General features: G+C 45.0%; 1 protein-coding gene across 3 annotated transcripts in view; it reads left to right on the top strand.

Moving 5' to 3' along the window:
- Positions 1-16,909, top strand: part of cdin1 (CDAN1 interacting nuclease 1) — a 74,158-nt gene that overhangs the window by 23,494 nt on the left and 33,755 nt on the right. For 2 of the 3 annotated variants that reach the window (XM_031828782.1, XM_031828783.1), the window contains exons 7-11: positions 7,467-7,546; positions 7,794-7,843; positions 9,842-9,909; positions 12,118-12,183; positions 12,630-12,735. In XM_031828782.1, the coding sequence (XP_031684642.1) occupies positions 7,467-7,546; positions 7,794-7,843; positions 9,842-9,909; positions 12,118-12,183; positions 12,630-12,735 (370 nt within the window). Of the gene's footprint in view, positions 1-3,917; positions 4,055-7,466; positions 7,547-7,793; positions 7,844-9,841; positions 9,910-12,117; positions 12,184-12,629; positions 12,736-16,909 lie in introns of all 3 variants that reach the window. The other variant, XM_031828784.1, reaches the window with a different exon arrangement.

Below are 16,909 nucleotides of genomic sequence, written 5' to 3'. Positions count from 1 at the left end.
ATGTATGCTCAGTCAGATTATATGCAATGCAGGACACGCTAGATAATATCTAGTAATATAAGATAAGTTTAATGCTAGGTAGCAATTTACCTTGGATTACTGCATTCGTGTAATTCCTTGTGGAGTGCAACGAGAGAGAGAGGCAGGTCGTTATTGCGTTGGACTAGTTAAGGTTGCAAGATTGGATCCCCCAAGCTGACATGGTGAAAATCTGTCGTTCTGCCCCTGAACAAGGCAGTTAACCCACTGTTCCTAGGCAGTCATTGAAAATAAGAATGTGTTCTTAACTGACTTGCCTAGTTAAAGATTAAATAAAGGTGTCAAATTATATATTTTTTTTAATCGGCAAATCGGCGCCCAAAAATACAGATTTCCAATTGTTATAACTTGAAATCGGCCCTAATTAATCGGCCATTCCGATGAATCAGTCGACCTCTAAAACAAATAGTCTATGAAAAGTTGCACAAATCATCACACCCATATACATAATTGCAAACTGTGTAATTATTTTGATTATCACAGTCAACAATACTCCTCCTTCGCCCATCCATACAGTCCCAGTTACCACATACCTTGTAAACCCACAATAACATGGTAACATTACAAAGAGCAACAGGATGGCGAACCAGGAGTTAATTTGCCACTGGGTGAAGAAAAAACATTTAGTTATTTTCCAAGTGTCAACTGGATGATTAAAACGGGCTGTTAAGTGAGCTCGGGGGACTTGCCTGTAAAAGGTTTATGAGTAATATTCACCGCCATATTCAAAGTGAGCCGTGAACACCAGGGTAATTGCTCTCTGTCCATCTCTGCTCCACCATGCGCAGCACATCAACCCAACCGGTCGGGCCTCTGTATATTTGTCTTGTTGCTTATTCTGAGGAGAAGAAAGGAGAGACAGAATATTGTCTTGTGGTATTTCATAGTCCTTCACCCCCTGTGTAATGTTTGCCTTTGCTGGCTGACAGTCTAGGTCCCTGGACTGTTCTTGGTTGCAGCATAAATTCTCCCCTTCGTTGATGCAGTGGAAAACACGACCTGCTATGCAAAACGTTCAGGAGGACATACTGTAGCCTGCTTGTTTGGTTCTTTTTCTTAAGTATCTCTACTTTCTTGTGTGGTTTGTTGGTATTTTTCAACCTTGAGACTTCATCGTCATCATTTGATTCTGGGATCCTTTACCTCACCTAATTCATTCAGATGAGTGTTCTGTGTTCATTTCCTTCTAATTCCTCTCATTCACTGTCTCTCTCCTCTCTCCTCTGTCTCTCTCTCTGTCTGTCACTCATACACATCCCACACACACACAATGATTCCACATAATTTCAATAGACACATCCTGGAAAGTGTGTGCCAGTGGGTTGCTTTATGAGTGAATCACACAGTGTCAAAACACAGCGCCTTCGATTTAATCAAGAACGAGATTAAAGTGGATGTGTGTTATTTTCAACTTCTCCACAGCACAGCCATTTGTCAAAGTCAAGTCTGTGATTGCTTTGGACCCACCGTTATCCACTGCCTGTCAAAATAGTAGCCGGCGTAGTGTGTAGAGCAAGGCAGACCGAGGCCTTCTCTGTCTGAGACACAGCCCACACAGAACCCAAACACTGGAACTAGGTGAGATTAGCTTCTTGAAGGCTGTACGGTAGGGACGGTCATTTGAAATGATTTCTCTATTCAAATAGTATCATGACATATCTCTCTCTCTCTATATATATATATATTTTTTTTTAGATATCCGCATAGTCCAAGTTCTATACTCGCACAAGTGATGGGATATTGGACTGTTTTAAATAAGAGTGCCCATCCCTCCAGTACAGTATAGATGCTGGGATCACACATGAAGGTGAAAGGAACCTTTGCTACGATGGATATGCATTTGATATAAAAACAAACTTTCAATATTTATTTGCACACGTATGTGCTTGCATACTTATTAGTAAGGCTTCTGTAATGCAGCATGTAGCTTTGTGGTGACGACAAGCATCCACATTGTAAAGACTAAGACAAATCATTTGAAAATGAAAAATGTCTATATTCTCAATCTCTTGACAATAAAATGCCAGATGATGTATAGGCTGTACAAAATAGATACATTGATGACTACAAATATAGCCAGTCTTCAAACATGACATAGTCAGGCTGTGTCATCCATGCAGCTTTCCCATGCAGAGAGCTGGTTCTCTGCTGCTAGCCAGCCTGTGTCAGTGTGACTTAGAAATTGACACAGCCTCTCTCTATCGGTCTATTGGTGACCTGCCTGGCCTTTGGCAATGAAGCGCTGCACACACAGGCTCCACGGTCAAATCTGGAACCTCCCTGTGTGTATATTAGACTTATGTAATGTGTTTCCATTATGAAACAATGCTAGGATAATTGTATTTGCTGGCAATTAGCTAACAGGTTTGTTCAGGGCTATTGGCAGGCGTATCAATCATTTGCCCCCCCCCCCCCCCCCCGCCCCCCGCCAGACACACTGTGTGGTGTGTGTGTCGCAGGAGAGCGAGCAGTCTGCAAAGATCAATAGACTTCTCCTATATAAGGGATCTACCCCCAACTGGGTGAGCGACTCCTTGGACTAGCGCCATCCTTTTCTTATTCTCCTCTTTCCTTTGCATTTAAGAGACACAGAAATTGGGCCTTTGGGACTGTGGAATATATGTACAATCACTACAGCCAGATCAATACAGACTTTTAAATTGTTTTCTGTCTTTTTCCTTGTTTTGTTTTGCTGGTGGTTTGTCTCCCCTCTCTCCTCCTCTTCCTGCTAAAAGATTAAAGGGAGCATCACTCAGGCAGGACGATAGCGCGGCTATTTGGTGGCGCATGTAAATAAATCAATAGATTCAAAGCAGTTTCGTCACGTATTGAATATGATATCAACATCCATAATGTTCCTCGTCTCATGAAGACAGACTGGCTAGAGGGGAGGGGCAGGTAGTACTGAGAAACTCTCCTTTACTCCTAGAGAGACAACGGCACTATACAGAGGACAGTATTGCCATTCAAGGTCCACGTAATTTACAATTGTTCTCAATCATTTTCTTCATAATATGGGGATGCTTTGTGTATTTAGGTAGAATACATAAGCCTACACCCATGCACTCTAATCCATAATATGATGAAGACTAGACAGTGTTTGAAGTTAAATGTTGATTGGTCACTTTTTTTCTTTACCTAGGCAAGTCCATTCTTATTTTCAATGACTGCCTACCGGGGAACAGTGGGTTAACTGCCTTGTTCGGCGGTAGAACGACAGATTTTTACCTTGTCAGCTCTGGGATTCGAACCAGCAACCTTTTTTGGTACCGTCCCAACGCTCTAACCACTAGGCTACCTGCCGCCTCTTAGTTGACCTCATGACTTAAATGTATTGAGGCTTGCCAATGGATAATGATGATGATGATGATGATGATACTCTTAGCAGTCAGTAACTAGGAGATTAGAGAGGGAGACTGAGGGATCTCACCCCCCCCCCCCCCCCCCCATCTTGTCATCCCTTCTCTCTCTCCATTCTCCCCACTGACATTAGTTGAAGTGCCTCTAGATTTAGATACACTTTTTTGAGGAGGCAATTTTGCTAGCTATTTGACCTTTTCCTTTTTCCCAAGGCCTTCCAGCAGATTAAATTCCTGCTCCATGTTTTCTAACTATGCAATTGGACCGCTGCAAGATTTATTGTCATGTTCGCTCACCAGAGAACCATGTACCAGAGAACCATGTAGGCAAGGTTATGTCGCCTACATTAGATGTTAACATTTCTGAAAAATGTCCATGGTTTTCAACATATTTCATGTTTCATTGATTTAATTTGTTGATCACAAAATGGATGTAGCTTTAGACCCACTGTTTATGACTCTTATGGTTTCTCCCCTATTTGTCACTAAGGGCTTCTCTCTCCCTCCTGTTTGCACAAGATATGACCAAGATTGGTGCTGGAGCAAGACTCACACATTCATACATCCGTTTTGTTTTGAATAATGAGAGCCAGGGCACTTCATTAGCAAGGAGGAAGCAAGAAAAAGAGTCGGAGGAGGAGGGGGTTGTGGGCAAGGTAAGCAGGCGTGTGGCACCTCACTTGACAAGTATGCTAATTACTCCTTTTCATCAGAGGAACTGAAGTCAGCCCCTGCTGCAGTCTTATGGCCTGACCCAGGAAGAGCTCTGTATGGTAGAGCCACCCCAGCCCAAACATACGCACACTTTCATTTCAGTGCTATCAGGGAAAATCAGGTGGAAGTAGATCAGTTCTGCCCCAGCAACCCCTTCTGGTGCTCTGCTCCTCCCGCGCTGTCGATACCACCCAGCACCATAATACACATAGCAGGAGGAACAACACACTTTTTCTCTCTCTCTCCTTCTCTCGTCTTCTTTTTATAAAAGCGGGAGGATACATTTTAAAAGGAGTAAATTGGAAAATCAAATGAGGGCTTTAGGTAGCCGTGGAGATTTGCCGAGCTGTCCGCCAGTGTCTGGGGCTCATCTATCATGTCCCACAAGTAGTCAATTCCTCTAGTATCTGTAAATGTTTTCAGATATTAGCCAATTTATATGCTCCGAGATTCATCATGGAAAATCAGCTTTAACAGCGCACATTATCAGGAGCCGTCTCTTTCCTGCTCCGTGACGTTTGATGAACGAGTGTCCTTCCGCAGCTCAATGGCTTGTGCATGGGAACGATGAGGGGGTGGTTGGGTTCGGGTGGGGGGGGATATGCAGGGCTTGGTCCCCTATGAGGAAAAAAAAAGGACTCTGTTTTTTAATTAATAAACAAACTTGCCGAGGAGCTCATCAGTGTCGAGGGCAATAACGACCGCCATCCATTATTGTTTATAACGGTCCTCCCTCAACAAATGTTGCCTTCTAATGAGCTTTTTTTTCTTTTCTTCGCATAATGACTTTTTCACCCTACTGGAACAAGGGGGAGAGATGATACAAATGAAATGAGTAAGGAAAGAGAAATCAAGCAGGGTTACTAGTTACGTTCTTGTGGTTACAGTACCGAGCTACCTACCTTGTAGCATTGAGCTTTTTGTTTTGTGCGTTGGAAGCTCGACTAAACGGGATGTTGTGGTGTGTTTCTTTTACGCTAGCTGTTTTCTTTAGCAAATCCCAATGGGAGGTGAAGTGTTTCTTTCTAATGTTCTCCTCCCCACTCCTGCGCCTTAGATGTTGATGATATGATACCTCAGTCAGAATTGATGCCAACATGGGACAATTACAATACATTCGGTGTATATTTACAAGGTGTAAAGTCATGCTGCAGGCTTTGTTCTCTGCATGTGTGGCTGGAACATTTTGTGTGTGTGTTGTTGTTTTGTGATGATCTAGTGTATGTATTTATGTGTGCGTGTCTGTGCGTCTCTCTCTCTTTGTGTATGTGTCTCTTTCTGTGTGTGTGTGTGGTGGTGCAGCTCACGGCGCCGTGGTGTGCAGTGCTGTGCGAGGCGGGGGTGTCTTTGAATAAATGTATGCTGATATTCGACGGAGGCTGCAGCGATGCGAGGGAGACGAGGATGCTGGGCTGGGCCCTGTTGTTATTTACTGCCGTGTTTGCGCACGGCGCATGGCGGGCGAATCCCGGCCTGCAAATGGCATTAAGGCCGGCCTGTGATGAATGAGCATTAGGGTAAAGTCATTTTAAAGGCAGCCTGATTTATTAGCGGCCTGGTCTTCCATTTTCATCAGGTCATTGCTTGGCTTGAAACTCCACAATGTCAGCTCCAAGGTCGCCCTCTTTATGGCTATTTATAACCCTATCTCTCAACAACAACAAAAAGACCACGAAAAGAAACAAACACTTATCATGGCTACTCCGAAAAAATAGCGAATGAATAACAAGATGGGAGGGAAAGGGAGCATGTTAGCATATTGCTAAACTGTATACGTGTTAGTGTCGTATTACTGTATGTGAGAGACTAGAATGTGGTGATGGTCAACCTCCTATTATGAGTGCTAGTAAGAAGAGCTTTAGTGGTGGCCGTTTGCCTTCGGGAACGTTTATTACACATGACTGTTTCGCAGAAGCAGCGTCAAATCTATAAAACTACCATTAGGAGGGGAGGGGAGGGGGGGGGGGATCAATCAAAATGCCATTAAAGTGGAATAAGTTGCCAATATTGCTGATGTGGTTGTGGGTGCTTTGATTTTCCTTCAGATTATTAGGCACAGTCGAGTAGTGACTTTGTTAAGAGAAACGAGTGTTGCTGGTGAGTAATATGTCTCTCGGCTTCATCAAGTTTGCAGCCTCATATTTCCCACTGTATTGATTATCCATTATCATTTGTCATGAGGTGTCCTAACTCGAGGGGAAAATATAACCCTCTTTCTTCATTGCCGGCGCTGTCTGCGCGGGAGCATGGTATGGATCTGCGTGTGAAGGTACCAATCTCTGAGAAAAATGAGCAGAGACATAAAGCACAGCCCTGAGAGAGAGAGCGAGAGGGAAAGAGAGAGGGGAGTGCTGACTGGGCTTTGTTCTCCCTCCACTCCTTTCTCTCTCAGCACTGGGAAGAGCAGACGAGGGATCATATTTGTTCTTCCTCTGCCGGGGGTGTGATAGTACACAAGAAGACTAGCATCTATGAAGGAAGGAAAAGAGCGAGGGGAGGAGGGAGGTTCTGAGCGTTTTATGTGTTCTAGCAAAGATCTCGTCATAATGAAGGTTCTGGTTTAATAGAGGCTTGTATAGGAAGTCGGGTCTTATAAAACCACAGTCCTTTTAGGTCGATTTTATTTCACTGGACGCTGTTCACTCCTCTTCCTCTCCTTTTCTATAAACCCTTCAAATTAGACTTCCTGTCTTCAGCCCTATCTACCTATCTACCTACACATCTCTGGTAGAGATTCCCTAGCTAGCTGTGTTTTTGGACAGGATCCATTCACGTCTGAAATATGAATAGAAACATTCCCGAGATTGTCAGTAATGCAGTGAGTCTGTCACGATCGTGTGTATATATCATTAGAATGGCGCGCCTCAACCATTTCGTCACACAATGATACAATCCATTTAATCCCAATCTTTTAAAAAATGATTTAAGGAATTTTTGCTGTTGCAGTAATAGGGAATCAATCCGACGGCTTGCAGCTCACTGATTTATAATGTTAGTAGAGCTTGAATGGGGATGAGAGAGGCAAAATAGTCATCATTCATAACGTAGATAAACTACATGGGGCTCCTGTGCTCTCGAGTGAAACTTTTATCTATGGAAAATCTCAGTAGGCTCCAAGCAGCCAGGCAGGTCGATGGACTAGGCTAGAAATACTGCAGTAACACGGGCAGCAGCAGGGTAAATTATGGTAAACCTGACCTTGGTGTTTATCTACTCTGTTGATCCTCCACCTTTGTATCTCCTCAGTCACTGTTACATTTCTAAAAGGTTTGTGATATTTGGATTGGGGCGTTGTTGGGACTGGGATGACTAACGATAGTTTGTGTGCTGGCTCTCTCTCTGTCCTACTCGCAGCCTCCAAGCAAGTCCTCAACAACATGCTACGGGAGCCGTCTTTGATTCCAGACCAGGCTTTAGCCAATCACGTCTACCAGGTATTTGAATTATACGTTTATACTGTAGCAAATAACATTTATAATTCCACACAACGTAATTTAATTATCACTGAAATAGTAAATGTGTGTTATTTGTTCTAAATGAATCCGTATTTATCTCATGTTTAATGTCCTGTAGCTTGTCTTGCGTGTGTGAGTTAAAATTCACCCTTTTTAACGGGTGTGTGGGCTTCTTTCTTCCTTCCCCCTGCCTGGATGCTGTAATATTTCTTCCCCCTCTTTTCAGTGCACAATAAATGACTGCTGTTATGGACCACTGGTAGACTGCATCAAACAGTATCCTTACCCATAAATGTTAAGCCTGAAATTGACGAGGAGCTATTGAAGGGGATGAGATGTGTCTGGCTTCACCTGACATAAAAGTTCTGCTTCAGAGGGGAAGTGTTTCATCCTGACTCCCCACCGTCCCCGTTGCAGGGGTGGAGGAGAGGAGGAGGCGGCTGATGTAAATGCATTTCTCTTGTTCACAGAGTGAATCAGGCCCAATTTTTCTATGCCACAGGAACGGGGTAGGCATGCGTATTCACAGCCATTTTCTATTTAATTCCTGTGGGTTAAGTGGCTCTTGAAATGTGACAAGTCCAATAGAACAAATGGACCAGGAAGGGGGATACTGTAAGTCGAGAAATTAAGCAAAGTTGAAGTTGTTCTGGGCCCCTGAAAATAATTTTTTGAGTTATCAGCAATAGAGTACATTGAATGTTGTTTTGGCAAATATGACTTTCTACCATTAGAAAGGTGTCTTCTACTGCCATTATGCTACATTGACCTTTCCCTGTTTGCCTGTTCACCTGCCTGCTCAGTAAAGAGAGCAGTCCGAGTTATCAGCACCATGGAGAGTTCTTGGCGTGTCACTGCCACATGAAATATAGCCCTCCTAGCTACTACCCCTCTCTCTCTCTCTTTGTCTTATTCTATCACACTCTTGTTCATTCTCTCTCTTTTTCTCACTTGATCATTGTCTCTCCCTCCCTATCAGTGCAGCAGTGCAGGCCCAGTGATCAGAGAGTGGGAGATGGGCTGTCAATGCCAGGTCACCACCACCACTACCTCCTCTCTCTTTCCCTCTCTCCCAGATAGGAAGGCGTGGGTTGGGGCAGCAAGAGGGCGCAATGGGGGGGGGGGGGGGGGGTCTATTTGAATATTTGGGGGCAAGCAGCTGGGGAGTGCTATGTTTGCGTGGGGCAAGGATCGGGGTGCAGTGTGGCGGGGGCTTGTTCTCTGTTCAGGGGCGGTCAACCCTGTCCCATCCTGCCCTCCGTCCTCACCCCACCCCCTCTTCACCTTCCTTTCACCCTCCTCCCTCCAGCGTCAACTCACATTCACTCACTCCGCCACGGCCAGTTCATGATAACCGCCCCACTCCTATGTGCTTTTGGAACGGCTCCATGTGGACATCAGAAGATTGGCTCTGCTGCGTGTGTCACTCAGGGCATGCATGTATTAATCGCCAGTGTCTGAGTGATGTGTGTGTGTGTGGGGCTGTTTAATGCCTGAAGGAGTTTTAGCATTTTGCCAAAAAAGCTAATTATGCATATATCTGCCCCTTCATGAATGCAGAATGCTTTCCACAGTTTCCCTTAATTCACAATGGCATTTATTCTAAAGGAACATTTATTGTTTGTTTTTGATTATTCATTGTTATGAGCAGTACGGTCCAGAGGCTCTGTGCGTTTTGCCAAATTGGCATTTGCTCAACATTTTGTTTCCTCAGAAAAGTGAGTTTTTGTAATCTGCAGATTTGTTGTTCAAGTTTAATTTTGATGGATGGCCATAAAACCCTGCTCAGATTATGTTGGGTAGGGGGCATATGATACGCATATACAGCACATAGCTTAGCATGAGAGCTTAGTAGCTGTCTCATCCGATGTCAGGTTGATGGGTAACTTCAGTCCCTGTAGTAACACATACGCACACCCTTACATACTCTTAATTCACGCACACTCTCACGTTGTTGCCACAGCAACCCTTTTAAGGGAGGATTGCCGTTTCCATAGCAACCCACCTCCCAAGGGGAAAAAATAAGTGTTTTTTTTTGCAGTGGAATTTGATGGATTTGTAGGGAAACTGTTATTCTCTCTCGAATGCAGTTGGACTTATCATTAATGAGTGGTAAATGCTGTGCCATTACAATGTGTTTTCAGGCTATGCGTCACAACCAGTATGTGCTAGATTTGATCTAGACTCTCGAGCGACATCTGTGTTTATCCTTTGAAAAGTGAGTAAAAGTGACTGAGTGCTGGTGGGTGTATGTCCTTAACCATTCACCCCTAGTGCTATTGGCCAGGAGGCCGAGGTGCTCCTACGTGACAAACTGAAGGAGAGGAACCTGTCCTTCTTAGGTAAGACTACAGCTCTCTCACACACCACAACAGTTAGCTAAAGTAATCTGGCCATGCGTTCTGTTTTTTCACAGGAAGAGAGTTAAAGGAAATGTGGACACGAGTGATGTAGTGGGTGTTATCTCCCATTGATTTACTAACAACCAGGAGCTGTGTTATCTAATACCCTGTATGTTTAATTCATGCGCTAGCCCAGTATGAATATTTGATGAAATAAGAGCTTCAAAGATACTGACCTAATGTTTGATACTCAGGTTTCCTCACTCAAATGGTTTCATTTAGAACATTTTACAAAATGGTCAGTTTCTGCCCAGATGTATTTTCCTCCTCCTCCTGAATGGGGTGGAGAGACATGAAGTAGTATCTGTTCCTTCTAATATTAATGCTGTTTAAGTGTTCATCTTCAGTATTGTAGTCTCATGAATAGATTATTCTAGGAAAGGGTTTTGCTTATACAACACAACCCACATAGCTGAATTCATGTTGAGTAACATGTTTCTGAGTACGGACGAAATACTCATGTAATGCAAGTATCCAAACAAATGCCCTGGTTTTAATGTTGTATTAGCTATCAAGCTTAGTCTCTTTTTAGCCATAATCACACTGTTGACCATAACAATTGGTAATTCCCCCTCAAGCAACGCTAGAGGCTTTTCAAATGTGTTTTCTACTTTATTGTGGCCTACCCTCCCATCCACTATTGTCTTGTCCAGAGAGTCTAGGTTAAGGTAGTGAGTGTCCAGGTGTGAAATTGTTCGAGGGAAATTTCCCCCATCCACTCCCCTCGGTCAGATGAGTGATGAAGGGGAAAAAAAGTAATTCCCTCTGTCATTAAGACGATATCATTTATTTGGGCCTGGAGTGTTGACCTTCCTCCAGGCCTGCGTGGATGACTGTTCTAAAACTGTCACGAGTTTAGGGGCCTCAGCATGGCGTTAGGGGCCACAGAGGCAGCCCTGCCTCACGACACCTAGCCTGATAAATGGATTGGAAATAAGCTCCCCTACAGTCGGGACGGGCCATTCATTTTAATCAAAGGTGATGTAAAAAGGGGATTGGCGCTGCATGACAATGTCAACAGCCCTGTAGGTGTTAGGAGAGAGACCACACCGCCCCTGCACCACCACTATGGGCCTCTGGCTGTAGGCTGCCTGCCACAGACCTTCGCCTCTCCTCTCTCAACCCTCCACCTCGAGACCACTCTCCGCTCTGTCACCCTTTCTGGCCCATTAGTCGAGCTTGGCTGGTGACGAAGAGGCAGGCCCCCGGAATTGAATGACCTGGTCAGACTGAGTTTTAAATCAGGTGTTGGGCGGATAATGGGCGAAGCGCGCCAGGAGTCAAGGACAATGGCTGCGGCCCGTGCAGGAAGGGGTCAGGCTCACGGCGGCTATAATGCCAAGTCTCTGTCCCTTTCTTTATGCTTTATGACTCTCAACCATCCCATCTACTGCTGCTGCTAGTGGAGCTGTGGAGAGTGGAGTAACTACCAGGCTTTATACCTCCACCATCCCATCTACTGCTGCTGCTAGTGGAGCTGTGGAGAGTGGAGTAACTACCAGGCTTTATACCTCCACCATCCCATCTACTGCTGCTGCTAGTGGAGCTGTGGAGAGTGGAGTAACTACCAGGCTTTATACCTCCACCATCCCATCTACTGCTGCTGCTAGTGGAGCTGTGGAGAGTGGAGTAACTACCAGGCTTTATACCTCCACCATCCCATCTACTGCTGCTGCTAGTGGAGCTGTGGAGAGTGGAGTAACTACCAGGCTTTATACCTCCACCATCCCATCTACTGCTGCTGCTAGTGGAGCTGTGGAGAGTGGAGTAACTACCAGGCGTTATACATTTTGTGCAGTGGCAGTACAAGTGTCAGATGTAGCTAATGGTTTCCCTGTTTTCTGCTGTCATCGGCTGTGTCTTGGTGCTTTTCCAACACTGAGCTTTTGTTATCAATGTGCTGCGGTGGTAAAGAAAGGCATCTTGGATAAACTATGCTGGTTGGTGTGAAAGACCTACTGGATTTCTGAAAGGTCAATCTAGGGAAGATAGAAACCAAGCCAATGCTTTTGAGTGGATACAACATTATGAATGTTGCACTGTATCACTGCATGCTGTCACCAAATAAGTGTCAGCTTTTCTTTAGGTCTTTCAAGGACTATAATATGGGGAAATGTCAAAATGCTAAAATTACTGTGATTTCTGCAGATGAAAACCAACTGCGAACCAAAGGTTATGACAAGACGCCTGACATTATTCTGGAGGTGCCAATCGGTACGTATTTATTTACACGATAAATGTCAGCGGTGTTATTTCATTTTCACTTGTAACTGCTATGGTCAGTTAGCTAAAATAGCTAGCCTTTACAGCTCTTTTGGATATGATTACAAGTGTCAAGCCTTTGTAATAACAATACACATTCCCCTTCCATTCTAGTTGATGTCACTGAAAAGCTCCAAGGTCTATTTAGCAAGAAAATGTCATGTCCTCATCCAAATGCTAGTTCTATTGCTTGCTTGATTATACTGGCTGATTAGAGCTGACTATAATATGATTATAGTTTAAACAATCCACTTGTGTTTTGTTTTTATTATAGTGGGTGGATAGACATTCTAAAGGACTGTTCTCATTTGGAAAACATCTTAGGCCTGAATGTAAAGGCAGGGTTAGACCAGGGTAAATGCACAGATCTATCACCTTTTTGTGTTTTCTTGTTTCAGCTGTGGAAGGCCATATTGTCCACTGGATTGAGAGCAAGGCCTCGTTTGGGGACGACCACAGCCATCGCACCTACCTGAACGAGCAGTTCTGGAGCTACTGGAACAGGTACGTCTTCTCGTTGATTTCCACACTGCATGGCAAAACCACCCAAACCTGCAGTATACTACGCTTGCAGTACACTTTCTAACATCTTCCAATCAAACCCCTTTTCACATCATTAGCCGCTCCCACCTTTTTTTTTTTGTCTGTTGAAGGTAGGTCACGCCTAGGTCATATAGCTGTGTGTAGAACAACTTCCTTCAAATGCAGGTCATATCCACTCCAAACATCCCCACGGTGTAACATTACCCAGTTCCTCCCGAAGAGGGTCACTGCATGGACGTACGTGTAGTAGGACTAAATTACAACACGAGTCACTTCCATTAAGAAGCGTCTCTGGGGCTGGATTGTTTTCCAGACTACACAACACATTGTTTGAAGGGAAACGCGGTGAAACGGAAGGGTGATTAATCCCTTCGACTCTGTTGTCATGAGAACCCCTGGACAGGAATGAGGGAGGGGGGCTGGAGAGTCCCACCCCGGGGAGGAACGGAGGCGTGCTGCCGGCCTCGTGTAGAGGCCCTTGCATACAACACAGGACCTCTTGTCATTGTCTCTGAGTAGTACTCACACTCCAGGCATCTGCCAGGGAGTCTCAGAGAGGGAAGCCAGGCCCACGACGAAGTTTCGTTTTAAAACAAACTGTAGCGACAGTGTAGGGGAAGTGAGGAATGAGGGGTTGTAAAACAGCCGTTTGTGAATTCCGCTTTCTCAGAAGATAAGTATTTTTTTCATCTGGTCAGCAAATTTACAAATAGTGCTCAAGTAGAAATCTGTAGTCCTTGGGTTGTACTGGTGAAATGATCTATGATGTGTACCAGAGCATCATTCACACCGTTGTGGCTCAAATAAACCCATATCGTCCCTCTGAGCACCCAGACCGCCCGCCTGCCTGGCCAGTAGGGCTTCTCTTACTCACTCACCGTGTTGACGGCTTCCATAATGCCAGGCGCCATGGAGACCCCACCTTACAGGTTTAGTAACCAAGTGACCGACACAACAACCCAAGTGTGTTTTGTGTCAGGGCATGGCGGAATAGAATTGAGGGGTGAAAGCGCTTGCGCGTGGCCTATCTCTCCTTGCCTCGACCATGGCTTCCAAATGCACCGAGCCTGAAAGGTCACACCCAGCGCTCCTACCCCCCTCCTCACAACTTGGCCACTACAGCCCCAACCCTGGCCCCACTCAGCTGTGACGGCCCGCTGACACACAGTGATATGGCGGCCAGTGCCGGAAGGTTGCAGCCACCCCATGCTGTGTCCAGAGACCAGGCAGAGCCAGGCTGTGTCCAGAGACCAGGCAGAGCCAGGCTGTGTCCAGAGACCAGGCAGAGCCAGGCTGTGTCCAGAGACCAGGCAGAGCCAGGCTGTGTCCAGAGACCAGGCAGAGCCAGCAGAGAGAACAGCCTTAATTTGTTTGGTTAACTGATAGTGGTCATTTTGTCTAAAAGGTCATAATGGCGAAGTAATATGATTTAATCTGTTTTCCAGCAGTGTGATAATGACAGTTATAATTGACAACAATTTGTCAGTCTCGTATGTCACAAATATAACTACTTGGATTCTTTTGATGATATTACCGATATTTATATTAAAAGGTAAATTAGGAAACTGAGGTGGAATAGTTTTACAGCAGGAGAGCGTTAAGCATGTGTATAGACAAATGGCTTCCTGATTGACTTAACAGATGCCATCTAACCAAACATCTGCCCTCCAGGGAGGATGATTCAACAATATACTGAGCAGTGAAATGAAAGCGACTAGCAGGATGCCAAGGTCATAATCAACAATGTGTTTTATTTTCTCAGTCTGATATAGTTTTATTTGGAAATGGCATGCTTCCCAAAGGCAGGGGGGATAGAAATGTTCTGAGCTCTGTGGCATTTTGATAATGTTGGCGACCCCAAGAACCCAATGTCACTGGAGTGTGACACTCGAAGGACCATCTTTGATGGCTGCCATTTTTAGTGGGCCTCATTAAAGCCCCTTTAAGAAAGTTGTTGACCAGAAAAAAAAGTTTGGCCCGGGTTCCAGAACATTCCGAGACCATGAGGGGATGAATGGCGTTTTAATGAGAAAACACTTGAATGAAAACTGTCTCAGTCGATCAAAACTGACATGATATACGAGTCAAAGTTTGAGAGACGGGTCTCTTATTCCTATTAGGTCCTATGATTAGTACCACAGGCAGCACGACACGGCAGCAATAACAGCAGACGACTGAGACTTTGCCTCTGTGCCCAGTCCAAAGTACATGTAGTCCAGTCTGTTATTGTTATATTGAGAGGACAATAGTACTTACCCATCTTTTTAAATGTATTTTTTAATTTAACCTTTTATTTAACTAGGCAAGTCAGTTAAGAACAAAATCTTATTTACAATGACGGCCTACCCCAGCCAAACCCTAACCCGGACGACGCTGGGCCAATTGTGCGTCGCCTTATGGGACTCCCAATCACGGCCGGTTGTGATACGTCTACCTGCTTCAACAGAAGCTCTTGGTATTAAACTAGAGTTATGGAATACAAAACGGATAAACTGATTGGAAGATGGCATCTCTAAGCCTAAGAACCTAAGATATCTGTCCATTCCTGTCTTCATTGGTATTCAGTGCAGTGGCCTTGTCGGGGTGCGTTAAGGAACTGACAGTGTAGATCCCATCATGTCAGCCAACAGCCTGGTCAGATAAACGCTGCCGTGTCAAAAAACATGTCCGTTTCTTCAGACCCCACCTTTCCCAGCACCCTTGTAATTTTTAATTGACATTTACTGCTGACATTTTGAATGCGTTCCCTCGTGTTGTTAGGCCTGCATGGCAGAGTCTGAGAGGCATGAGCTGCCCCTGCACTTAGTGTGTGTGTGTGTCGAAGGGAGGAAGGCAATGAATTTTGGGTCACTGCATTGTTTGCAGTCACAACCATGTCAAGCCAGAGAGCGAGAGAGCGAACAAGAGAAGGGGAGGAAGGGAGAATGATGGGGTGACATCATCCTCCCTTCTCTTCTCATTAGTGGTATCATTTCATGTGACGGGTCCTGGAGGGCTGAGGGCCTTTGTGTTTGTCCATTCCTTCATTCACCCATTCTTCAAAGACAGGTTCCAGTGGAGGCAGTCCCAGCCCTTTGGTTTCCCTTCTACATGACCTTGTAATACCACCGCCACATTGTGGAATGACTTCACTACTCCTGACTGACGTTTCCAGTGATTTGCTTATTTTTTCATGTATTTCCCTCCCTGCCTTTTAACCGAACTTCGGCACACAGGGCTCGCTTTAATTGTTCTTTGTTTGCCCTCCAGCCTTAAAAGGGGAGCACCGGCTGTGTATTTCCTCGAAACGAAAACACAACATAACTAATTTTCCCTCCAAAGCCCTCACCAACAGCATTCATCATCCAAACAATAGTCTTGCCAACACACTAACCTCATAATAAACCCCTCTTCAGCGGAGTGAAGGGTAATGACGCTGAGCCTCGCTATGAGGCTCCGCGAGACGAACGGAGGAAGAGACTGGCGTGTTCAGGCCCAGTGCCTGGATGAGATGGCACGGCATTGCCACGGCAGCCATTGGTCTCCTCTACCCATCAATCTTTTGCTGCTGGCGTTCCAGACTCCGAGCCAGGCAGATAGAGAGACAGAGGCAGCCTACTGAATGGGCAAATAATTGAGTTATCAATCTCCCCCAACTATCCAGAGTTGCATAAAAATTATTCACCTGCCATTGAATATTACACAAATAATGAGCCTCCTGTGTGTTTTAGGAGAAGTGGGTAAGGTTTCCTAAGGAACTGCCCCCGTCGTTCCTCCATGATAATGTAAATCAATTGTTGGCAAAGGTATCCTAATAAATGCTGGGTGGTGGGGATGTGTTTGTTCTAGATGTATAGTCATTTATTATGCAGACGTTGGTTGGCAATTAGCCTTTGTTTGTGTATCTGAATGTGCTCTGGCGGTTGGTCATGATTTACAATGCTGTACGATACGGGTTGTAATGGTTTTGTTTGACTCATTGATTTAGGCCATCTTGTTGGGTCTCTTCTGAATGAATGATGTGTGTATCGTTTCTTTGAGAGGAGACAGGGGACTGGGCTGAGGGGTGAATGTCCGTCTGGGATGCCAGAGTCTCTCCTCTGATCTGGCCATTGGTGTTACTTAAAAGCAGCATTTCTGACAGGGGGATACAAAG

The sequence above is a fragment of the Oncorhynchus kisutch genome, linkage group LG7 (assembly GCF_002021735.2).
Source record: "Oncorhynchus kisutch isolate 150728-3 linkage group LG7, Okis_V2, whole genome shotgun sequence".
Taxonomy (NCBI): domain Eukaryota; kingdom Metazoa; phylum Chordata; class Actinopteri; order Salmoniformes; family Salmonidae; genus Oncorhynchus; species Oncorhynchus kisutch.
Note: the sequence above shows the minus strand (reverse complement) of the source record. Positions and strands in the feature narration are given on the sequence as shown.